The 26724-nt window shown below is 40.4% G+C and overlaps 1 protein-coding gene across 1 annotated transcript; it reads left to right on the forward strand.

Moving 5' to 3' along the window:
• On the forward strand, positions 1–26724 carry ITM2B (integral membrane protein 2B). Its single transcript, XM_030945009.1, has 6 exons — positions 1–263; positions 17069–17197; positions 19322–19528; positions 21492–21602; positions 24710–24860; positions 25998–26724. Exons 1-6 carry the CDS (start codon positions 165–167, stop codon positions 26084–26086), a joined length of 786 nt encoding a protein of 261 aa, XP_030800869.1. The 5' UTR covers positions 1–164; the 3' UTR covers positions 26087–26724.

Raw genomic sequence — 26724 nt, forward strand, 5'->3', positions numbered from 1 at the left:
ACCTCCTCCTCCTCCTCCTCAGCCGCCTGACAAGGGGACGGGGGCGGCAGCCGCGGTGAGGCAGCAGCGGGGGGTGGCAAGGTAGGGGACAGCCCGCGAAGCTCCGCCGGTGCGGGCTGCTTCTCGTCCTCGTTCTCCTGCGTGCGGGGTGCTGAGGACCGACCATGGTGAAGGTGTCGTTCAACTCCGCGTTGGCGCAGAAGGAGGCGGCGAAGAAGGAGGAGGAGAACAGCCAGGTGCTGATCCTGCCGCCGGACGCCAAGGTGAGGGCGGCGGGGGGACCGACCCTCCGGGGCCCGGTGGCGCCGGGCACTCCGCTCTTCTCCGCTCCGCTCCGCGCGGAGCCCGGGGAGGGGAGCGCGGCGGGGACGCTGCCGAGCTTTGTACGCCCCTTGCCCGCGGCGATGGCCCCCGGGCGGGCCGGGGGAAGGCTGCGCAGCGGTGCGCCCCGCCGCCCCATCGGCTCACGCTTCTAAAATGGCTGACAGGGCGAACTCCTCGGCTCTGCTTCTCCCGACTCCGGGGATCTCTGTGCTGGTTCTGTTTTTCTGTTTGTTTGGTTGGGGGTTTTTGTTGGGGTTTTGTTTTGGAGGGGTTTTTTTGTTAGCCGCTGCAGCGCGTGGACCGCGGCCACCCCGGCTTTCGGGGCCGGCGGCGCTCCCGCAGCGCCCTGGCTGTGTCGGGCCGGCGGTGCGAGCTGGTTTGTGAGGAGAGGGCGGGTCGTGCTCGCTGTTCCCCCCACTGCCTTTCCCTCCGGCCGCCCGACGGGGCCCGGCCGGCTGCTGGCGAGCTCCCGGACCCCGGATGCTCCAGGGCAAGGGAGCGCTTGGAGGGTGAAGTTGGGGATTCGGCCGCGCTTGTGCCGCAGCAGCGTGTTCGCAGAGCCTGGTGGCTGTGTGGTGCGGAGAACTTCGCCTCGGAACTTAAATAAAGGAACAAAGAACTGCCTCCCCCCGCCCCAAAACGGCACCCAAACTCCGCGCGCTGCTGTCGCCTCCCCTCTGCAACAACGGAGAAAAAACACCAGCGGCTTTTTAAGTTTTTGAAGTGCAAAACTGCCTAGAATATAAAGGTTTTTGGTTGCAATTTCTATGCTCCCGTAATCAAAACCAGTTTTTAATTCGGAGTAGTGTAATTTGCTCTAAGCTCTTTCAGAAGGGAATGAAAACTTGAAAAATGGCCAGCTGCACATAAACAGTGTCTTGCTGTTTTCATTTGCTTTCACAATCTCTTGTTCATCGGGCCTCTGAGTTACCAGATTGGCTCTTCAAAAGTGATAGTGTTTATTAATTTCCTGAATCTTTGTGGTGAATTTCTGCATAGGAGGACAGTATCTGTTCAGTTTGTGGCGTGAAGTTCTGCCCTGGTGCAGGTTTTGCTGTGATTTTGATAGGGCCGGGTTCTTCACCTGCAGAATCCGCTGTCATTTCACAGCCGAGGAGAACCAGAAAGGTGCTTCTGGTGACATCTCCCTGATGCAGCAAGTGGTGAAATTTCACAGTTCCACTGAGCATGCTGTGCTTTCAGATAAAACTCTGACCAGAGTATTTAAGTCTCTAGAACAGTGTGCCACAACAGATGAGGCAGTATTGTTGCTCAGATTGCCTGCAATTATACGAAATCTATTAGGTGCTGGTATTCCTAGAGGAGTGCTAGTCTCTAGGAAGTAGTGGCTTCCCTGAGCCCAGATTAAGCTGTAGAATTCCTTCCCAACCCCAGATTTGGTGATCAGTGTGACACCAAGCACATAAGCAAAACACAAGCTACATGTTCCAGAAAATGGATTTTTGTTATTACCTCGCAATCCAGACCTGCCCTGGATGATGTTTGTTTCCAGATAGCCTATCAAATTAGGCTTGTTTTTCTGCTAGTAAACAAACAAAATACATCTGGCTAATTGTACACTGGGGAACAAATCCTCCCGACCCTGTCCAGATACTGACGGAAGCATGTCATTTGACTATGATTTCCTTAATGTGGAGCTGCAGATTCTAGCAGCTGAGGATGACATACAAGATCTGCCTTAACTTTGGTTTCCTTGCCTAGAAATGAGACTTGTAAACACTTACTAACGAGGTCAAAAGGCGGTCTGATCTCACAGTAGCTACTCAAAAGTTCTTGCACTGCTGTCAGGGGATGAACACGCCTGAACGAAGCTTGAAACACTCCCAAGATAGCTTGCTGGGAGGGGATGCTCAGTACAGATGAAAATTCCAAAAACAAACGAGCGCTCTTGAGGGATGAGTCTTTGACATTCTCCTTGACACATTTCTATCTCTTGTCTGCAGAACTGCAGACCTGTGCCTAACAGTGTGCAAAATTCTCAAGTAAGCTTTTTTTGAGCTTTTGTGTTTTAAAGCATCAACAAAAGCAGATCTGGTACAGTAGCGTTGTCTGTAGTTTTATAGAACAGGCTGTGCAATCCATGCAGGATTAACAGTTGTGAAACAAGCACTGCCATGTAGCTCTAGAGGTACTGTGATTCTTCAAGTCTGGGAGCTTATTCTCAGATCTTTGGGGGGGGGGGGGTGGGTGGAAAGGAACTGAGGGCCCTTGTAAAACTTGATACGTTTGAGGTAAGTGCAAGATCCACTCTTTGAACTTTGCCTTCTTGAATACAAGTGCATTAGAAACAGATCTTCCCCCACCCATCCACAGCTTCAGCTGCCTATGCAGCTCTTTGGAGGAAAGGGGAGAAAATAAACCACATCTGACAAATGCATTATTCACATCACGTTGCTGCTGGAAAACCCTTCGCTTCAAGTGAGGTTTGGAGGCAGTGTGGGAATGTATATTGGAAGAAAGAATTCTGGTAGACTGAAAAAGGTCACATTTCCAAAACAGCATATATGGGACATTTGTTTTCCCTTCTCCTACATTGTTTCTGTAGGAAAATAATTAGATCTGGATCACAAGTGTAAACATGAAAAATATTGCAACATTTTATGAAGCTTTCTTTTATGAACAAAGTCCTAGAGGGCATTCTGGACTGAAGTAAAGAGAAAACCCTAAGAAGAGACTCAACAGAATTGCACTATCACAATTTTATTACCAAGAACTTAAAAATATTTGAGCCAGAGATACTAGTAAACTAGTTGAGATTAATGAATAGAGCCAAATGCTCTGAAATGTCAAGAAAATAAAAATTCATGGAATGAGCTTTTGGGCTAATTCTTTGACAGTCTCATTCTGCGGCTTTTCCCAGCACAGTGCCTTGAAGACTGCCGCTCTTCCATTGCAGGATTACTCTCAAATACATAATCTTCCAAGGGCTTAGCAAAGAGCATTTGCAGCTAAAATATGCTGATGAGATAGCATAGAAATACTCTGATTTTGCCAGAAATTGCCCAATAACCTCTGATGCAGATTCTAATCGGAAATTAATCAGGGAAGGTAAGACAGGAAGAGGCAAGAAGAGTAGGGGATGTGTCACGGAAACAACATCTTAAAAAAAAAGGTTTTGCAGAAGGCAGTGGTCTTATGCTTTGGAGTATGTTACTTAAACAGGAGTTGAAAAATCTAGAGTGCTAATCCTGTCTCTGCATAAATCCCTGCTCAGTATTATGGCATGTAGTGAAAGTGTCTCCATAATTACTGTATGCAGCCATTACAACTCTGTTTTTGTTGTTGGGGTGGTACTTCTATGCCATAATTCTTGATCAAAATACAGCATACTCCTAGTGAAGGGTCTTAGGCCGCATTTCATTTTCCATTTTGTTCATTGTCTTTACAATAGGGTGTTTTATGACCCAGTTTCCCAACAAACAAACAATGTGTGGTCTTTTAACATTTCTCCCTACAATAGATCTGTGGAGAGCCAAAGATGGTTCTGAGCATAGCTGAAGTCTTCAGACATTTTATAAAGGCCTTTCAGTAGATTAAGCCTTCCCAAAAATCTTCGTGCCCTCAGTGACTTGGGCTGTTGCTCCCTTCTGCCAGGTTCAGTAGCAACCTTTTAAAACTATTTTTCTCTTTTTGGGGTGCTCAGCATGGTGCATCTTTACCACATCCAGCTTTGTGCTCAGAAGCTGTGGATTCACACATTTGTATTGTGGCTGACCATTGGATAACTGCAGATGCAGAGAGTTCAATGTGAAAGTGTAAATGTTAAGAATTTTAAAAGCAGCAGCTTTCTGCATCTATTCCTTATAAGAACGTTATTACTCTGACCTTTAAAATTAGCCTTCTTTTTTCACTTTAGCTTAATCATTCACTTCACTTTAGCTAAAGCATACTAAAATAGACATTTTTTTAACACAGAGTGAAGGGATCCACCTAGGAAATACTGTTCAGCAACAACTAGTGAGCATTATTTTGCTGTGTAGAGAAACCCTCAGATTTTGTGTAATTGGTGTTAAGCATTTCTGAAGTAAAGGCATTGACTTTACAGTTGTTTAACATATCTATATCTATATCTGTATCTATATCTATATCTTTATCTACATATATAATATATATCTATATATATAAAGTTACTGTAGCCACTAAAAAAATAGTCTTTTGCTTATTATTTTGCTGTCAGGAAAGCAAGTTTTCCCCCTTTATGGAATGTCCCTGTAGCTGGGTGGTTTAGGATTGTTTTGTTTGGTTTTAATTTCTTCTTTTCTTTCACGAGTTTCCATATTCCCATTATATGCTTTCTCCAGCCAAATTTCCATAGGCCTTACACCAGATGCCATTGGGGAAAGAGCAGTCTTTGTATTTTCCTCTATTTTCTGTGATGCAACTAGGTCATTAAACCAACCAGCTTCTGCTATCTGTCAGAGCATGTGGAGATTAAGACATGATTATTTAAAAGAGGACCAGAAGTAAAAAATCCTAACAGAGTAAATTCTCTCCCTCTTCTCCCAGATGTTGCTAAAATTTTAAAGAAAATCCACCAAACCATAGATGAAAACCCTTCAGTTTCAGGCACAAAGAGTACCCAGGGCTCGTTCTGTTATTTTATTTGACTTTATGGGTACCCAGAAAGATAAATTAGGGTAAATTGAGTTTTATTGAACAAAATTTGTGTTGTTAATGAGGGACTTCACCTAAGAAAAGAAGCCTTGTGACTGATACCTTCCCCTGCATTTTTTTACATTATGAATTTGTGCTACTGGTTAAGTAGTGCAACTTCCTGAACATAAGGTAACTGTGGCCTTGAGACTTTTGGCTCCTAAAGCTGTTCCTTAAGGGCTGCCAGCAATTGAGACAATACTAAAAAACCAAGATCTCTAAAAGTTTGTGGTGCTCTTTTGACAATCTCTTGCTATTTTTAAGAGTTTAGGGATTTGAAGTTACAAAATCTAAAATGTCCTGTGGAGGAGGTGGTGTCATCCCCAGCAATGGGCACGAACCTGTGGGACAGTGGAGTTCTGTCAGTGCTCTGTATCTCACTTCCTTTTCTGTCTCTCATAACCTCCCGACCTGAATAACAAGCACAGAGCTTTGGTTGAGAAATAGAACCATTTCCCAGAAGAATTATATTTAATGTTTCAAACAGGATGTATTCTGCCAGACCTTTGTGATAACTGCTTTGTCAGTTGTTTGTATCATTCACGTTTTTGGCTGACTGAGCAAGAGAGCTGATGGCTGTACCATACAGCTCGTGTGAACTTGGTGCAGGGATGACTAGAGAGACAATGGGAATACTTTCTGCAGTTCTAAATAGTTTCTCTTCAGTTTCCCAAACTTTCACTTGGCTGAAACCCCTTGCCCTAAAAAAGTATTCGGAGAACATTTTTCCCCCTTAATATCATCGTATGGAAGAGTCTGTAATCAGATGATGCTTTATTTAGTGCAGTATCTAGAAAAACTATCCTGCACTGTAATGTGTCTTTACAGTAAAAGCCAGAAGTGCTTCTCTTATGTTCACTCCTGTCTTTCTGTGCTGCAATACTCTTTTTGATAAGCCTCAAGAAACTAGTTTAGATATTAACATTGCATAGCAGTATGAAGAATACCCCTTAAACAGAGGCTGTTGAAATGAAAGTTCTGTTCAATGGGAAAGATCAAGTTAAATTAGTTAATTTCTGAAGATGTGGATCAAAATGAAAAGCTGAGCTTCCCTGTGAAAATCATTTGAAAGAAAATTTTCTTGGAATCAGCAGTATTTTCAAGGGAAATGGTTTCGACTCATTCCATTATAATGAATATTTAATCCAACATGTGAACATCTATTTCAAGGAAAGTTTAATTTTAAAATGTAATGTGTATCTATGTTTTTCTTCTGTTAAGTATTTTAATGAAATGTTTGCAGTTGCAAATGTAACCTAACAGTTGTGGTTTTATAGACTATTTTCTATTTTCAAATCTATTTTCTTTGTTATTTATGTAGGTTTTTTTACCTGACTTTTTCTTATCAGCATTTTAGTAAATATTGATGCTAATAGTCTTTGGGGTGAGGGGTATGTAAGAATGGTAAGCATACTTACCATTCTCCAGTAATGTTTTCAGATAACTGTTCTGCAGTTGAGGTTTTGGAATTTTTGTCAGCTTTATATGTATTTTCTAGCCAGTAGCTACTGGCATCAGCTCTTCATAAAAAGAAAATAACCCTCTCTGTGACCCTCAGGAAATACCTTCAAACACAAACACTGCCTTTTTAAGTCCTAGTAATTTTAAATATTCTTTATTCTGTACTTCTAAAAACATTATGACATTTTAAAAATGTAACTACAGCTGTGATAAGTGATTATGTGTTTTGTTACTTATTGCACAGATTCCTTTTTCTTTTCCCTATTTTTTTCTCTCCTTTCTCCCCTTGTGCTGTGATTGACAAAGGTTAGCATTATCTGCTTTTAGTCTCCTGATCTGTATGAATAATACAACATTAATTTTCTTACTATTTATGTACTGCTTTTTATCCTCAGTGGAAATTACTTTGAATCTACAGATGAAAAGCATGCTAATTTATAAAATTCGGTTATCTGTCCTAATTTTACAGATGTGGTAAACCAAAGGAATGAGATAATTAATAAGATTGAGCTCTGCAGTGAAGTCAGAAATGGTTTTGTGGCAGACATCATGTGATCTAGGTAGGGTTTGGGCCACAGTGGACTTACAGAAAAGCACTAGGTCCTTCCTGAGTGATCCATGTGTCATCTACAAGCAAGGGTCGTCTGTGCAACAGCTGTACAAAATTCATCATGACAAAATGCCAAAGTCATATTGCCCAACAGTTATTATAGAGATCCTGAAAAAAAATAAATTGGTGTCTTGTTTGTCCTTTCCATGTAGTGTCAGTGTGTGTGTGCGTATACACAAATATTTTTCTAATTTTTTCTAAAGTTGATATATTATTAAGTATGCAATACATATAATTTCATATATATAAACACACATAAAAATAAAACCCACAGGCATTTAAAGTGTAGAGTTCCTTGAATGCAAGTCCTTGGTTAATTTGTGGTTGTCTTTGTCCTAGTGTTCAGCAAACTCCTGCTTTGATGGCAGCTTTCTGCTCTTTTGTGGGTAGAATGAGATGGTGGAATGGCTGTGGAAGAAGAGGAGGCTGGAGAGATCATAACTGGGAGGGGTCAGTGATCTCTGGGGTGGATCTCACATAGTTGCTGAATCACTAAGGCCTGTTTGTTTATTTATTTATTTATTTATTTTAAAAGATAAAGCCTACACAGAAATAGAAAACCCTTGCACTTACACATTTGAAAATGCATCAGCCTTTTCAAGGTTGTGAGGCCAGACACGACTCCGAGGCTGCTACACAGTGCAGTGAGCAGCTTTGGGAAGCCCTTGGTGAGGTGTTTGAATGCTGGCCAGGTCTGTGATCCTGCAGGGTGTGGTGCTGCCAGGTGCTGGGCACTGGAGTGTGTGCTCCACTTCAGACTTGGAATAGTCTAATTGCACTGAAGCCCTTCAGTTTGTTACAACAGTTTTGTCTAGAAAGAGGGCATAATTAAACATCAGCCTTCCAAGGTCAGCTCTCCTGTGCTGATACTCATAACTGCTACAATTAAATGCTATTTTGTATTTGCATATAGAATGGTTTCCACTCAGACAACTGTGCTTGCTGTTCAGGTACTATGCATTCTAATTCACTAATACATGTATTAGCAGAGTGTATGTGTTTGAGGACAGGGCTGTCATTCACAAGAGACTCAAAAAAGTACAGTAATGGGCTGAACAAAATTTCATGAGTTTCAGAAATAGCAAATGCCAAGTCCTGTACCTGGAACAGACTTGTCCCAGCCATCAGGATATACTGGGCACCACCTGGCTGGGAAGCTGCTGTGCTTGAAAAAGACCCAGGGCTTCTGGTGGACATTCAGCTGGATGCTAGTAACTGGCACCACTGAAGGCTGAGAGCTCTCTGATCCAAAAAAAGACAGCAACAAACTGGTGCGAGTCCAGCAGGAGCCGCCACAATAGTCAGAGGCTGGAGGTTACGCCCTGTGAGGAGCGGCCAAGGGAGTGGGGCTTGTTCAACCCAGAGATTAAACTGCTGCAAGGAGGACTTAACCGCAGCCTCCCAGTGCCTGGGGAGGTGACTGAAAAGACAGTGGTCCTAAATTTTAAAGAGAGCTTCTGACAGATAGAAGCAAAATATTTTTCAGTCTTGAGGAGAACTGAATGCTGCTGAGGAAATTACCCGATGAAGCTTTGAAGTGTCAGTCTTAGTGCTTTTCAAACCTTGACTGGTCAAGAGCCCTGAGCAACCTAGACAGGCTTCAGAGTCTACCCTTCTTTGAAGCAGGACTACAGACCTCACAAGAGGGTTTTGTGATGCTGAATTCTACTTTTGAGAGAAACTGAGACACAGCCTTTGTAACTTGCTTGAGATGACATACCATCTGTGGCTGAACTGGGAATAGAGTTATTAAATTCCGAGGCTCAGTGGTGCATATGTGCATGCTAATGAGATCTCTTGGGTGAAAGAGCCAATGCCACTTGGGAAAATAGCCTTGAGAGAAATCTAGGTTAAATTCACATAGCGTTCCATCATACTGATGTCTGAGAATCAGGCAGTCATAGGAGGAAAAAAGAAATTTCAGGTATAAGAATTGAGCAGGGTAAGGGAGAAACAGGGACTGGAACAATCAAGGTCAAAGAGATAATTTAGTATTGATCCATTTGAAGTGGAATAGGAACCTTCTAAGTTCCTGTATTCAAACACTGATCTCATTCAGGATAAAGATGAAAGAAATACTTCATTAAAGTTATGGATTGATTTAGTGTAGTTTTTGTGAGTATGGTAGAATATAAGTCAGTTGTAGGTCAAAAAGTGCAGGTGGGTGAAGGGTTTATTTTGGCAATGTTTAAAGATGAAGCATTTTTCAAAATTGGACAGTTTAATGAAATGCCATGTTCAGTATTCTGTAACTATATTTTTGTTTTCTGAAAGCAAAATGCATTCTTAACAATATGACATCTTAGGCTTGAGGAGTTTCGTTTAAAAAATTAATCCCTCTTGCCAGGTACCTGTGCAAGCTTTCCATCTGCATGTTTTGGTCTATCACTTGCAAACTTGCACCAGAACACTTCTCTTTCCTTTAAATATATGAGAAAACTAAGTGTGGAATGCAGAACAAATTTCCATCATTCCAGTTTATGAAACTATGTAGAGAAATTCAGCAACATTAATATATTTTCTAAATAAACCTGATTTCCACCCTGATCATCCAGACATTTAGAGGCAAGACATTTTCGAAATGTTGTAAGTTTTGTTGAAGTTTTCATGGCAGGGAGTGGGAGAAGGCAGAAGAATCATAAAACTCCAAAGCGAAGTAAAGGATGTGTGGAGCTTTATTACTTGTCTAGCACAGACCCAGCACTCCTGGAAGTCTGATTTTTTTTTCCTTTAACGAAGCAAGTGGTTAGAGTTATTTGTTAATCCTCATCCTCTATAGTGTTAGTGCTACTTAAAAACTTTAGATGTGTATCACAGAATGGCTGGCATTGGAGGTCATCTGGGCCAGCTCCCCTGCTCTAGCAGCACAACCTGCAGCTGGTTGCTTGGGGACCACCTCCAGTCAGGTTCTGAGTATCTCCAAGGATGGAAGGCTCCACAATCTCCTTGGGCAAGCTGTGCCAGTGTTTGGAGTCATGCAGTAAGTGTTTCATCATGTTCAGTAGGAGTATAAGATGGTATTAAGGTCCTGTGGTGCTAATAGCTGTACAGAAGAAGACACAGGAGGGCAATCCTTGCCCTGAGTGTTCGCAGTGAAAGCACAGGCCAAGAGGCACAGTAGTGCTGTGCTGGTTGATGTGGCAGACCAAAGTCCTGTGGCCATAGCCCAGCTCCGCTTCACCAGAGCGTGGTGATGAGTGGTTTATCTTGGGGCAACGCTGAAGGGAGGAAATGGAGATAAGGTGTGCCCAGTTACTCTGTATGTGGCAGATACCAGAGAGCTCCGTTTTGGGTGGGGAAAGATGCAGGGGACATAGACATAGGATAAGCACCCAGAGAAGGAAGCTGGTAGAGCTTGAAATTGGACAGAGAAGAGGAGCAATCTGGGGATCACAGTTTGAAGAAAACATCAAATACATTGTGTGGTTAGTTGAACACTTGCTGTAGACAGCCTGGGATGAGGATATAGCCAAAAGTGCAGGTGAATCACCTGAAAATAAGTCTTTGCCTGGTCTAAAAATACAACTTTCAGGCCATTTAAGTACCCTGTCACTTTCTAGTCTGTGTAAGACCAAAGCTAACAACTACTCATCTTAATGTACTCCAAAATTTAACCAAAACAGCAATTTGAATAGTTACAGGATTTTTCCTTCCTTACCCATCCTCTTTAATTGTAGACTACCATCAGGGTTTGCAGTCTCTTATCTCAGAAATGAAGGCAGTGTTTAGGTAAATCAGGATTACTCATGTTGGTTGGGAGTTGCTGGTTTACTCTTCAGGACATGCTGCTTTTGTTGTCCCTCTATCACATAGCTGTGGATGAACTGCTGATTCTTGTCCTTAACATTGACTTTACAGTTGTAATTTTCCTTTACTTCTTGCAGAAAATTTGAGCTCTTCATGTTCTAACATGTTTCTGAGTTTTATTTCTTGCTCCCCTACTCTTGGCCTGTTTCCCAGTTTTTGTTCTCTCTTCACCTCTGTCTCTCCCAATACATGCAGCTGCAGCTACCTTCCTGCCCACCAGCTCTCATTCCCCTTTTAAGATGATCTTGAGCTGGCTGCTTATACTGATGTTTTTATTCTGTTATAGTTACAATGTTTGAACAATGAAATGAGTCATTTGACAGACACTGTATGTTTTAATAAAACTCCCCCATTATTTCGTCAAAGATAACATTCAACCAATTAAAACAACCTTGGACTTTGAACTTGTAAAGCTCCTGGAATTTAGTTTCTTCTTACTTCTGGATTTCCTAGTGCTGTCCAAAAGATTTTGTATTTACAATACTATTTCAAAGGCCATATACAGATAGGAGAAATAGAAGAAGAGGTTAATAGTACCAACAGCCTAATGGATAATTCTAATTGATTTATCTCCTTGGTTATTCAGACTATATGACTACAGCAGACAGCAGCACAGCTAAGGTCATGTTTTCATGTTGTTCTTTAGGCAGAGAGCCTTTGGTCAAATGGACAAGTCCCTGTCCATCGTGACTGAAGAACTGGCAGTGCTGGCACTGAGGGGTTGCAATGTTCAGATATCAACTGCATATAAACAGCCATAGCTTGTTTTCTGGACAAGTGAGAAATCTCTGAAGCATCTATTGTATATAGAGTGTTTTTTTACAACTAGCAAGTTGAAAGATGATTGTACTTAAAATTTAAATTTAATTTTGTTAGTAAGCATAGAATTGCTGTTTTAGAGGCAGATCAGTATGATCGCCTTACAGATTCGCAGCATCTGCCAAGTGAGGAGTCTTGCAAAAGCCTGCCTTAATTTCCCATCTGCAACAAGTAATAAATAGAATACCAGGCTTGGAGCAGTCTTCAGGCAGGAATACCATCGAAGGAATGCGGAGCTCTTTCTAAATTAAGTTCATTTTAAATTGGCTTTCTTTTGTGAGGATTTTCTACAGATGTCGTATTTACAAGTCAGAGCAGGCGAGCCTGACCAACAGAATTCAGTTTGTACAGCCATTGGTCAGTATTTTATTTAAAGACTTTTTAGCTTCTCTCATTAAAAAACACTTCTAGGGAGTGTCATTAACTTCTCTTCTTCCCACTCCACTAATTACAGCTGCAGTTGGTCAATATTTGCCTTCAGGAAACTCAGTCTGTCCCACAGTGTTCTGTCCATCCATGTGAGCTAAGTGGCACACAGAGGACCTTGGAGGAAAAACTGAATAACTGAATAACTGAATAAGTTCTGAATAACTTCCAGCCAGTTTTACCCACATTAACTGTAAGCTTTTATATATGTGTTTGTGTATCTGTAATAGATGTTATTCTCACATGCATAATTATGGACGTTTTGTGTATTATGCTGCAGACATTTTTAGTAATGTTTGTAATACTCAGTAATGCTCTGCATCTGGTTTCTCTGTGGATCAAAGACTGTTCATTCCAAAAGACATTTCCCCCTCCCATAATTATTTTTATTGCTATCCTATCTATTTTTAAATTTGGGACATTATCTTTTGCATAGCTGTCCAGCAGTCATACAGTATTCTGGACTTCTCACAGCTTGTTGTCCATCATATCTGGTTTAGATAGATGTGTCTTTAATTTCTGCAAAGGAACAAGGTCTGATAATCTTCTCACTCATTTTAATATGAACTAGACATATGCCTTGTAAGTTTATAGACTGCTTTACTTTTATAATGTTAAAGCAATTATATTCCACTATGTACAAAAAGCTACAAGGGGAAAATCTAAGTAATTATCAAGTCTAATTATACACATTTGTGGCTCAGCATTGGAGCGTCTTAGAATACATTTGTGATACTACCCCAAACATGAATTTGGCCATTCTAAAATACAGCATATATTAAAAAAAAAAGTAGCATTAAAATTGAATTGAAAAGAGCAAGAGAATATATGGCCACTAGCCATTAATAACTGCTAGTGTTTGCAGGTTTATGGGGTTATTAACTTTTTCTTTTTTTAATTTACTAGTATTTTCTTTTTTTAATTAACTAGCAGAACAGTTAATGCTAATTGTCATAAAGATGTTCTTGTGCACATCTCTCTGTAGTTGAGAGTGTTCTGATAAATAGTTTGTGTTATCGTGTGCCCATCTGAGAAGTGTTTCATGGTTTTAGTAAGAAGGCAGAGAGCAGTTTTACATTCACTGCTGTGGTCACCAATGAAGGGACCTGCTCTGAAAACTGCAGTCATCTTGTCACTTCTTTGTGAGAAGACTAGATTTGAATCTTGCTAGTCTCAAATAATAGAGAATTTAATACTTGTTTTCTGGCTGAAAGGAAATTGTTACTGCAGAGCTTAAAGCTATTCAGGTTGGGAAGTTCTGAACCATTTAATTTCAACACTGTAGGATTTAGTGTACAATCGGCAGAGAGAAGCTTTTGTTTCATGTCGTATCCATGGGAAATAGGCTAATCAAATGTTTTCCAATTAGAACAGTCAGCTCATCAAGGGAAACAAGCCAGTTTTGGGTCTGCATCCAGTTCCTCTTACGGCATTTTGCATCAGAGATGAATTTTGTGGCATCACCTTAAGGCTGAGGATTCCACAAGGGAGATGAAAGTACATGGGGCAGGGAGGAAGCAGAAGAGAGGAAAGAAAGGGACCAGGACAGTAATTGTTTATTACTGCTCACAGAAGTAGAGAGGCGTATTTTTAGAGGTCAGTCTTCACCTCAAGTACATGATGCTTTCTTTTGTGAGATACCTCTGGCAGTGCAAAGCTGGCCTAGAGAAAAATTAGTCATTGAGGCTGCAGTCTCATATTTTGCTCTGGCTTCAGAAGTCAGCGCTGCTGCCGGGGAACGAAGTGCAGCTGTAACCATGTGGGGAGAAGCGCTAATTCAGCACTGTCCCTCTTAGTGGGGATCTGCTTTCACTTAATGGTTTTTTTTCAGAACATGAGTCACCTGGAAGGAGGGTGAGCATCCATTGCACTTCCTTCTTTTGCAGTGCGGAGGGTCAGATTTTTATAGCAAGGGACAAATTATTCTTTTGGGTCAATGCAGCCCGAATGAAGCTGTTATGGCAGCAGTGCAAAAGCTTAGAGAGCTTAGCCATGGGTCAGCTACATATGTGATTTGGCTTCAGTAAATTATTTATAATATTTTAATTTAAGCTGGTTTTAAACTGCTTGATAATGTACGGAGTTTTCAGGCTAGGAAGTAAATTCTTTGTTCTCTTTCAGTAGCATAAAATCTTTTCAGTGTTGTCAGTTTCAGGTTCTACCTGTGCTGAGGTGCTGTGCTTTCATTCATTCTCCTAAGCAGGAGCCTAAACTGGGCTTGAACTCTTGCTGTGAATTTAATGGGCTGTTTTTGGTAGGCTGGGGACAAATCAATGATAGGCAACTACAGATACAAAATAGCTTAATGTGCCACCACAAGGAACACCTTCAGAAATAATAATGATAGCCTTTAGCTGGTGGTAGAGGATAAAAGAGTTGTATTAAACCCATTGTTTACATCTCATATATCAAAGGAAAATTATTTAAGGTAGAATACCGATAAACTTGGCTTTCAGGTTCCTCCTAGCATGGTTAAAGAGTAAAAGTTACTTTCTTTTTTCCTGATTATTTTGGTGGCTTGTGGAAAATTGATCTGACATTAACCCCCATTTCCAGGTAGGTGTTCATACTCTGTGTGCCTTCCTCACCATTTCCCAGGTGCATGTTTTCTTCGTCTTTCTGGACTTACAAAATAATGAAAAAAATTGAAGAGGCAGTTATTCCATTAATGGGTAATTCTGGTTGAAGTTAAAAAGGTGTGGGGGATGAAAGCAGGTCTAGGAAAGACTAAAGATACTGTTTATATTCTTCACTGGGGAATATTTTGATATTGTATCCCAAAGGCAGTTTCTCATTCCTTTTTCTGGCATTAACTTGGAATGGTTTAAGTGACAGCTATTACAAAAAGTTTCAATCAGTTGTACTGTATGCTTTGAAATATCTAGGGAAATAGTTACCTAATGACACAGGGCAACATAAAAATAAAAATCCTTGGTTTACCTGGTTTAGATTTATAATTGAGATGATTCATAGAAGAATCCACAGTGACTCTCAACGTGACCTGAGAGTTAATTAGATTAGCATGGGTATTATATCCTATTCTCAGTCTTTGCAAAGAACCAGGTTAAAAATCAGGCATTCAGTAATCCTGTAATTTTTTACGCTGAATTCCTTAAATAATTGGTATTTCAAAAGTGTTACAAACTTGTTTCTTGTCTTTACATTGTGTATTTTCAGTCCACAGCAAATGTTATTTTGCTGCTTTCATTTTGCCTTGTGCTGTATCCCAGAAATGTTGGTTTGAAGGAGCCTCTGGAAGTCATCTGCTGCAGCCTCCCTTTAGAAACAGGATGGTTGCCAAAGCAAGATTAGCCATGGCTTTCCCTAGTTGAGTCTTGAAAATGTCCAAAGATGGAGATTTCATAATCTGATTTACTGTGGTATTTAGCAAGGTAAAGTAAAATAAAATGTGTGAAATATCTTCTGTTTGACTCTAAATATTTCTGAATCAGATTTTGGCAGCCGTTGCCTGGGAAAGAAGCTGCATTGCCACTTCTGTATGAAAGGTAATTGCAGTGTACTGTAAAGGTGGGTTTCACATCACTTAATTTTAGCTGCATATGAATTAGGTACCTACTTTGTTAACCAAGGAATTTCCCTCTGTAATCAGTGAAAAGAAGTAAGTCCCTCCAAAATGCTACTTACCTTTCTCTGGAATGGCTGAGTCATTTCCAGGAAGTGCCACTTTCTCCCACCATTTACAGGGAGGGTTCCCTTTCCATCTGATGTCAGACTTGCTTCAGCCAGGTAAGGGGAATTCCTTCCTAACTGGGCCAGGGCAGCTGGGTACTGTACCCACACCTGGGTACTGTACCACATCTTAATTAGCAAATGCAGCAAAAAAGACCCAGCACATCAGGCAGAACACTGACTAACAACTATGGCTGTCAAAGCCTTCTCAAGTGCTTCTGTCCTGCTCTTCCTCAGTTTTCTGGTTTGGTGTTATTTTTTTCATTCAGTCATAATGATTTTGCGCCGTTGTCCTTATACATTATTGTTTTGTGGATGCAAAGAGGTAATGAATTTCTTTGTGTTTATTTGAATTCAGATGTTTTCCCAGGATTATCCTGGCTTGGAACAGGGTAGCTCAAAGTTGGAATTCTTTTTATTTTCTTATTATATTATAATTATTGTTATTGTTATCATTATTGTTGTTATTATTTTCATTTTTACTTCGTATATGAGTTACACAAACACTTGGGGGAGGAGGGAGCATTGTAATGTGGCTGATAGAGGAAAGATTTTGCAAGCAGCAGTTTATTGCTCAGGATGCCTGTGGGGACTACATGGTTATGCAAACTAGTGCCCTAAAGGGGAACATCTTGTCATTCCTTCAGTATTACACGAACAGCAGATAGAGCAGAAAGCCTCCTTAACAACAACTTACAAAGCATCTTTATATTTTTTTCATTCCCACCCTGGCTATTCTGCCAGCCATGTTGTGGTAAGAGCTGTTTTGTTCTGATGGAACAACATAGGAAAGGATATATTTTGCTGCTCTTACTACCTTTGATCTTTTGTTGGTTCTTTGGGTTCACTTACATTGCATATACTAAGGTAAAACAGAATCTGACTTTTCTGAGTTGACTTCCTCACTCTGCTGTTGTTGCATGGAGGTTGCCCGAGAATGAATATTTTTCTGTCTGCAACCTGGGAAGTGGCTCACTGTTTATTATTTGGTATCTCAGGAGATTTTGTTACATTTTTCTCTTAAGTCTGCTGATTTAGTCAGTGATGATGGCATTAAAACTACAAGTTCTACTAAACCTCAACTTGAATAGACTTGTTTTAAATTTTACCAAATAAGCTAAGTTTCTAAACACTTGTGCTAAAGTGTGTACAGCCTTTTCTGGTGGATGCAGTGATTGTATTGGCTGAGCCTGAAGTATCTGCTCTCTTACCTGCCTGGGAACAGTGTGTTGAAGGTCCCTCTCTGATGCCTTGCAGGACCCTGAGGATGCTGTGCCTGTTGGACAGAGAAGGGCTTGGTGCTGGTGCATGTGCTTTGGATTGGCCTTTATGCTGGCTGGTGTGTTTCTGGGTGGTGCCTATCTGTACAAATATTTTGCATTCCAGGTAAGTCACATACTCATGATGAGAGGGCTGTTTTTCTCTGTGGGAAGAGGAGCAACAGACTGTTCTTTCTGTGTTAACATTTAGAAGAGGAGGAACAGACTAAACCAAAGGAAGTAAACTATTTTTTCTTTCCAAAACTTCATGTTTTCTAAAAGCTCGAGTTTTACCTTCTCTGAAGTTACCTATCAGCAGAGGAGGGCAGAAGTGAAGCTGGCAAATAGAAGAGAGCAACAGTTTTGAAAACCTCACTTTGCAGAGAAAAGATTGTATCTAAATAGGACTTGGGTTTAGGAGCCCCAGTGGTGTCCCAGATTTTTATCTACTCTCTTTTCTCTTTTGCAGTGCCAAATACTGGAGGTGGATTAACCCCTTGAAAGCCTCCTTGTTTGATCCCAGGTTTCCTAACACATGAGGCACTGCTAATGTACAGGAAGGGAGCTGCTTGTGAAAGCACTGTGGTGACTCTCCCCTTCCCTAGCCTCCATGTGGATAAGAAATATGAGCCCTGCAGGGGACTTGGGAAAAGCACAGTCACTGTGGTTTAAACATGCCCTGTCAAGTCTAATCCACATTGACAAGATTAGACCTCTAACAAAATGTATTTTCAGTCTTTTAACAAATAGCACTGCTGCAAGAGGAGCTCTGTGAAGGCAGCAGTGCCAGGGCAATGGAGCATTTACCTGAAACATGGGAGATCTGAGTTAAATACTGTCTCTCTTGGGGGGAGTTGTCACTGGACAGTGCTGGATGTGCTAGGCTGTTACCCAGGTGGTGGGAGCACACGCTCCCTGCTTCAGAAACTGCTGGGGTTGCAAGATCACAGAGCCAGAAAGGGAGAGGGTGAGCAAAACATGAATCTCTCTAGCCCACTGGTTAGAGCACCTAATTATAAGGTAAAAAATCACATTCTTGTCCCTGATAGCAGGACTGTTGCTTTTCCCCCATTTTAGTAGCTGCTAATGTGGAAAGCCAAGTCATTAAACTTGAGAAATTCTAGCTGAACTTGCAGTTTGTAGCCTATTTGGCTATCACATTAACCAAATTTACAGGGGATAAGTAGTGTTGCAAACGGTGATGCTTAAACAGCACTGCTTATCCGGGTGGGTGGATTAACGAGGAGCTGAAGGCCAGCTGCATTTCTAATGCACATTTCACCCGTGCTTAGCACTGGATGCTCCACCTTTCACCTGCCAGTGAGATGAAACTGAAAGTGTCATTTAATTAAACCTGTGCTGCTTGTTTATGAGTCAGATCTGTGTTAAGGGAAACATTCAGGAATTGAGCTGACATTGCAGTGAAGACACGTTTTCAGTGTAAAATTTTAAATTGATGGTATGTGCATATGCAGAGTTCTGTATTTCTAAAACTATTTGGTGTGTAAATTTGGTACATGACTTCCTCTGACTCAGAACTGTATTTTACACTTAACTTAGGTAGCCTGCCACCTGTTCTGTGGCAGAAGGACACAAATTAGTTATTCCAATTTCTCTTTTTACCTTTTTGTCTCTTAAAACTGTTCAAAAATTATTTTAGAAACTGACTTTCAAGACTCTTGAAGTCTTGTAAAAACTTCACAGAGTAATTGAGTTTGGTTGGAAAGTCTCGATGTCATCTAGTCCAACACTGCTGCAAGCAGGACCAAATTTAGAGTCGGACTTGCTTTTTTAAGGTGATTTGGATGACCAGTTTTAATGGTTTTATTTGTAATTTTGACTTTTAATAATTTAACAGTTAGATTTAGCTGTTGAGATTTAACTTAAAATTTAATAATTTTACAGTTAGATCATAATTTAATAATAATAATAATAATAATAATACACATGCATATAGATGTAGGAACTTCATTGTCTTTCCAAAAATACACAGAAGACTGGATTTTAAAAACCTCCTTTATGACATCCTGTTTTCCTTGAGTGCTCAAGCGAAGAACTCCCTCTGGGTTGAGTGTAGTTGAGGTTTTAGCCATGGTCCTGTTGTTGATAGCAACTGGCTGCTGCTTTGGTGTATGAATCAAATTAAAGGCAAAAAATTTCATTTAGTCTGACAAGTTTTTCTTCAGAAAATATTACTTTTAAACTTCTGTGTTACTGATGTTTTTGTTGCTGGGTTGTTTACTATTTTTAGCAGGGTGGCGTGTATTTCTGTGGAATAAAGTACATTGAAGATGGCTTAAGTTTACCTGAGCCTGGGGCAGAGGCTCAGACTGCTCGCTACCACACAATTGAGCAAAATATTCAGATCCTGGAGGAGGAAGATGTTGAATTTATCAGTGTGCCAGTCCCTGAATTTGCTGATAGCGATCCTGCTGATATCGTCCACGACTTCCACCGGGTAAGAAATATGTCTGAAGAAGTTGATTGGAAGCATTTAAAACTTGAAAAATGTTCCCCCTCAGTCATCCTGATAAATATACTCATTTATTATGGTGGGGGAAAGCAGAGGGTTGGAGGAGGCAGCAGAAATGTTTTGATCAGCCGCAGGCTGCAAGCAGTTATTAACTGGGCATGAAGTACAGCACAATAGAGTCATCATCAGGTAGTGTGTAAACCACCTTTTACAAACACAGTTCTGTTTTTAGAAAGGGAAAAATCTTGGATCTGTGTGCTCTCCTTAATATGAGAAACGGAAGAGAATATTGTTCTTGCTCTGCTGAGTCCACTGAGCCAGAATTTGACCAACTGCTCTGGTGCCAAGAGAAATTTGGAAAGGCCTGAGGTAGCTTTGACATTGCTTGGAGGGGCTGATTGCATCTGATGTCACTGGGTGTGCTCTCCTAGAGGTGCTCTCCTAGCATGGCTCAAACCCCCAAAGCATCAGCAGAAGGAGCAGGACCATGGAAAACAGTTCATTTTCCAGATGCCACAGGAAGCCAAAGTTTAATTTCTTTGTGCATCACAGGCTACTATGATTCCTAGAGACACTGAACTAAGGTTTCAAAGCCATCTTCCTTTTTTGGAGAAATAACCTTGATTGATAGGAATCATGGTAATAAATTTCTGTTAAGGCAGTTGACAGGCCTACAGCTCTCAGTGTTAAGAGCAGCTGCAGAACAATTAGAAGCCTTTCTTTTCTGTATCAGCATGGTTGGAGCTGTCTGATGGCAATGAAATGTTGTACAGCTGGTTTTCAGGAAGCTAAATCTCTGTGAACATTTGAAGACTTCGCTGAACAGCTTTTTTTAAGCTAAGCTGACAAAGAGTAGGGAAGTGTCCTATTTTTTTATGCAAACTTCGGAGTTTAAAGTGCTCTCTATCAAATATTCATAGCCAGATTTGGAGGAAAACATTGCTTGCTCAATCTATGTAATTCAAATAGTATTTCAGAATATATTTAGGGACCTTCTGTTAAGAGTTAGAATAAAGACTCTAAAGAGGGAAAACTAGAAAATGAAAAAAGAAAGCAGCATCTAAGAAGCAAGGGAGAACAATATAATATTAAAAATTTACTTTTGGATGTAATAAGTTGAAGGCTTTGCTCTAAAGGTCAGTGCAAGGGTCATTTGCCATAGATACAGCACTTGCTCCATGTAATGAGATTAGCTGCACTGATGATTGCTGTCCTGGCGTTATTTTGACTGCTGGGCTCCTGGTGCTCAGTATTTTATATACATACACAGCCTCAGAGCTTTCAGCAGCTAGAGATAACATCTTCTTTAGCAAGAACAGGTGCAGTAAAACACAGCTCAGTGAACAGAGCTGCAGGATTCATCAGGGTAATTCCCTGAGCTTTTTATCAAATAATGGCAAATACTGCAGTTCAGGTACTGTATAAAGATAATAATTCAACTATGAATAATCATTAACCTTGCAAGTCAGTCATATTTTTGAACCTAAAACTACTTTTGTTGCATTGTCTATAGAATTTTTTTCTTTCTGTGTTTTGTTCTTACAGCAGCATTTCCTTTTTAGACTATTATTACAAAATATAAAAGCATGAAGATTAGAGCCAGGTTTTTGTCCTGTTGTTTCACAATGAAGGCACCAAGCATAAATGAACACTGTTCTTGTTTCCATAACAGCTCAGGTACACCTTTGTAGTTTCCTTGCATGGTGCATTTGAGCTCCTCATCACCTGCTGCCTTGCCCAAATCCCTGTCAAAAATATAAACTCTCATCAAGGCTGCCCTTTGGTTGTGCTTTTACTTGCCCTTAGATTGGAGTTTGTTGGACAGACTTTACAGTGAACAAAAGAATAATTTGAAGAACAGCACAAGGAAATAGCAGTTCAGCAACATCTGTTTGTCACTTTTCTGATCTTCTTGGTTTTTTGATTAAAATAAATGTTTTCTCAATAGAGACTCACTGCCTATCTTGACCTTAGCCTGGATAAGTGCTATGTGATTCCTCTGAACACTTCAGTTGTTATGCCACCAAAAAATTTCCTGGAGCTGCTCATCAATATCAAGGTATGATTAAATCATAAGTAATTTGTTCTTAAGACAGGAACAAGTAGAAGTTTTTTGGTTTTTTTCCCTTCTGCAGAACTCTGACATTCACAAAAGGCACGTGATCACTAGAGGTCTTTGCAAAGAGAAGAAAGTCTGTAACCTACTTAGACAATGATCTACAATCATGAAGGAATCATTAATTCAGAGGAAGGCAAAAAAATCTGATTTTCTTTAGTGCTATAAATTTGGCTGACAAAACCATGTAAATGTGGTGTAGCTGGACTCTTTGATAGTAGACTGTGTTTTTTAATTTGTAATCCATTGTGACTGAAGTTTCTGTAAAGCATGTGTGCACTGGACTGAGACTGGTTAGCTGAGAGGCATGGAGTAGATAAGACTGGGAAATGCTTTTTACAGGGGCATTGTGTAAAGCCTGGGGTTGGCCCCCGCTTCGATCCAGTGGCTTGAGGGTGATGCACACGAGATGTGTTGGGTCTGCTGTGCACTGCACATAATGTATGCTTTCAATTGCTGATTTAGATAGTATTTACCTTGGGTTCTGGCCTTCTGGTTTCTTCACAGAACAGCAAAATAGTCCAGTGGGGAAGAGAGGTGATGAAATGTGGCTAAGATTTGGGGAGAATGTTTTAATATTTTACTGGGCTTTTGTAACTTTAGAACAGTTACATCATATTTGCGTTTGCATCTTTCAAAAAAGGCTTTGGAATTAGGACTCCAGGAAACATTTTAGCCATTTCTGAGTGGTTTGTATGTATAAATAAATTTCATGTGAAAATTTACCACAAGTAGGTCCTTTTCTGCTTTTTTGCTTCCTATTTTGAGACTGGCTATTTAACCACATTTTCATTTCCTATATATAAGGATGATGTGGTGTCTGTAAAACTCAGTGACCCCATTTTTTTAAACTTTGTCTGTGCTGTTTTCTTTCCATTTTTAGATCACACAAATTCCACTATTAAAATCTGTTAATTTCCTAGTTTGTCATTAGTACAGAATCAAATATGCTTGGTTTACAAGTAAGAGGATAACCAGGCATCACACATTTAACTGAAAACCCGTGCAAAAGCAAACAGTTTTGATCATTGTCCCCAACAGTGGGTGCCCTAATTTTATGAGACATCTGCTTAATTCTCATTGTATTAACAAATGCTGTGGGCATTTGATGTCACAGAAAATCAGGCTAAATGTTTGTAACTGGAATTTGGAAAACTATGCTGCAGATACATAAAGTGAGTAAATACTGACCTGCAGTCACACTGGTTACACCAGCAAAAAAATGTTTGAAATGAATGGGTTCGTTTCCTTAAAATGAGCTCTGAATACATGCAGAGGGCATTTTATGTACATAGTGGAGTTCTGGGCTGTTCTGATGTTTAAGAAACACCATAATTATAGCGTAAAGCTCCATATTTCTTTCTATATATTGATACAGTTTGCTTCAGTGTGCAGACATGAAAAGTCTCCTTTGTTTCTAGGGGAAACAAAGCTGAAACCCAGATATATTTGCTCATCCACCTCGTTCCTGCTGCTGAGCCAACTGGCTAATTTTAACTGTACACAGTGCACAGGATGTCTCAAAAATGATGATATTTGTGGCTATGCTGGATCCCAGTGCTGGGTAATTGCTCCTGCAGCAGCTGGGCAGAGGAGATTCCTGCACTGAGTTTCCTCTCCTCCTGTCCCACCCAGGGAGAACTGAGAAGGCTGGCTCCAGGGTGGGCTGGGAGGTCCTGTGGTTTGGAGGGCATGAGCCCAGGAGTGCCCTTGGGGGCTGCTCCCCAAGTTCTCAGCACTGCTGCCCACCCTGCCAGTGCCCTGCACTGCTGCTGTGCTCTGGCACTCCCTCAGGGCTCCTTCCTGAGATTTGAGAGACCAGGAGTTAAGATGCAGTGATTTGCAGAGATTTAATTACAAAATAATGAGCGGGATAATTTGGGAGAGTGATGTTTGCTAAGCTGTTACTTAGAGAAAAAAACCACAATATATATTGAAGAAAATATTCATAGTTTATTTATTCATGCAAAATTTAAAGTGAATTTTATGCAGTCCTTTCTTTCTTTACTGGGAATAATAGCATTTAATCAGCTTCTCAACATGTCACTGGAGCTGAAAAGATGATCTTGTTTCACAGCGGAAATTTCAAATTGTTTATTGTCACTAAAAAATACAGAGATCTTTCACAACAGAATCTGAATTTGTTTTCACAATAGCTGATCGTTTTATTTTTAAAAGCCAGGACCACCCTCTTTACACTGCTATAAATTAGAACCACTCTTAACAAGATTTCTTAGTATTTTTAAAAATGGATGATTATTTAATAGCAGTGGTAGAAAACTGGCTGGCAGCTAAGTCTGTGCATCTTCAGCCATGTACACTGGGGTGTGCACAGCGCCAGATTCCTCCATCATTTCGTCTGTGGCAGAATAATACTGGAGGATATAGGGAGGGCTTGGAAAGCCTTTGTATGTCATCGTGGCTCTCCCCTTTTTCAGTGTATTGCCTTGAAACACCTGATGTCCCCCTTTGGCTTTGCCGTAATAACTTACATAACTTACAAGTCACCATTATGACTTACAGGGATAGATGGTCTCGTCTTGGCTTTGGTTTGAGAGCAGTGACCCATACTGTGAATGTTTAAGGCTTCCCGACTCCATGGACTGCAGCTGGACTGTACTGCAGCTGCCCTGCTTCATTAGCAGGAGTATCTCCATGTGGATCATGGTTCTGCCAGCTCCTGCTTGGGAGTTCTTCCCATTGAAGTCTAGTGGATTGTTACTAATTAAGTGAAAACTTTGGATGATAATTTCAGAACTGGCCTGTGACAGTGGGTACACCTAGAAAAAAAATGTTGAAGGCTGATGTTACTGTAGCAGGACAGCAGTGGGTGTTATCATCAATGGAAGTTCTGTGACCTTTTTGCATGTAATTGTTACATGTTTCTGTACTGTGGTGAAGTTTGCACATTTAGAATGAAAGTCAATGGATAATACATATTTTAAAATAATTTGAAGATATGTTGAAGAAAAACACTGCAAAGTGTTTCTTGTGTACTCAGACCACGAAGAGATGGTTTTTGACAGAGCTGTTACATTTTTGTTTAACAGGCTGGAACATACTTGCCTCAGTCCTATTTGATTCATGAGCAGATGATTGTTACTGATCGCATTGAAAACGTGGATCAGCTGGGATTCTTTATTTACCGCCTCTGCCGTGGCAAGGAAACCTACAAGCTACAGCGCAAGGAAGCCATGAAAGGTAAACCCTCCTCCCGCGGTCTGGTGTGCTGGCAAAAGCTTCAGTGACACCTGAGTGTGTTCAGAGAAGGCTCTAATGAAAGCAAGGCTTGCTTATTGCACTAACTGTCTCTGTGGGCCTCAGTGTGTCTGGTATTTTCTTGTGTAGGTGTGCAAATGTGTCATGTCATGGTGCAAAAGTGCTCGAGGTCCCAGTGACCTAGGAGTGCCAAAATGTCTCTGTGTGTGCATGGGTGTGTTTTCTGGAGCTCAGGCTTTCATTGATGCTGTTCTTCAATCTTGAGCCCTAAACCACCCACCCCACCCCAAACCAAAGAAAAATCTTTCATACAGGAGAAGCTTTAGCCTTGTAGTCCATGTACAGAATTGCAGCTTCTTTTTGTCATTTAAGCCGTCTTCCTATTTGTGTCAGTGAAATGTCAATAAGAGCTTGTCTTCACAGGAAAATTATAGTGCTTGGTACTTTTTTATGGAAAAACGGCTGAAAAACATTATTTGGAAAAGTCTTGAAGAGCTGTTAAATACTGCCTTACAATTTGCATTCAGATGTTACTTGGATTTGCTTTTTGGTGGTTTGGTTTTTTTGCTTTTTGGTTGTTTGATTTCTTCTTGTTGTGTAATCTGCATGTGGTGTGCAAGTGCACACCAAAGCAGTTTAATTGCTTCTGTCATACTGTGAGACCTGACTGCTTGGGAAAGCAAAGAGAAGAAATACAATTTATAAAAGCAATTTAGATTGATGTTTGAAAATGAAAAGGTTTTAATAGCAAAATCCAACTAAAAATTCAGTATGTTTATCCTGTAGTAATAAACGTCCCCACAAGGATTTTTACAGATGCACAGAGAGGGAGATTGGGAACTGATCTGAGTTAAAAACTAGCCAGTGGGGGGTTTTGGCAGGTTGGTTTTCATTAAACCAGTACTGGAATTTGGTTCACCACACTTTCAGGATCATTCCCTGCTAATTGATTTCCACATCTGAATGTGTGCCTGTGTGTGTTTTGTTGGAGTGGAGGGTTGGAGAGGGGTAGTTCTGATTTCTGGTGACATCTTATCATAGCAAATGTAAAACTTCTGCCTCTCATGTACCTCTGTCCTTCTTCTCTTGACACTCTGTTGTTCTTTCCCAATACAACAGGAATTCAGAAGCGTGAAGCCATCAACTGCCGAAAGATTCGACACTTTGAGAACAAGTTTGCTATGGAAACACTCATCTGTGAACAGTAATGAGGAATAGTACTGTTACAGGAGATTTAAAAAGTACAGTAGGACCCCACCCTTTGTATTGTGTGCAGTGATTATTTTTTAAAATCTTCTTTTATGTAAGTAGTGGACAGGGCTTTCTTGCTGAACACACCTTCCATACTTCTCATCTCATGATACATGTAAAATCAATGCATTTTAGTTTTCTCCTTATTTTCAGGTGTGGTGTTCTTCTTATATTTGAATAGGAATTGTATAAAGACTTAGTTGCTAGTGCATTTCATGTGAATCTCGAGTACTAGGAAGAAGAAGAAATCTTTGAAATATTCACCAGTTTTTAAATAAGTAAAATTGAAAAAAATTATTAATGTACAAATGGACTGCAAGAGCTACTTCTAACTGTAATATTACTTGCTATATAGTTTGTTACAGCATATAGACAAACCAGTATTTGACTCTCCTAACCAAGTGCAATTTGTTTTGTTCTTAAAATATTGTCATATTTACCTTTTTGAGATTGATTTCAGACTTGATGTTTTAAAATGGCAAGTGTTTGCTGTAACAATCTTCTAGAAAATTAAGAAGTAACTTATGTTACTAACTTGTATATAATCCATATATGTGCAATGGACAATAAACCTTATAAACCTGTTTGTCTAAAA

Source organism: Camarhynchus parvulus, chromosome 1 (genome assembly GCF_901933205.1).
Source record: "Camarhynchus parvulus chromosome 1, STF_HiC, whole genome shotgun sequence".
Classification (NCBI taxonomy): domain Eukaryota; kingdom Metazoa; phylum Chordata; class Aves; order Passeriformes; family Thraupidae; genus Camarhynchus; species Camarhynchus parvulus.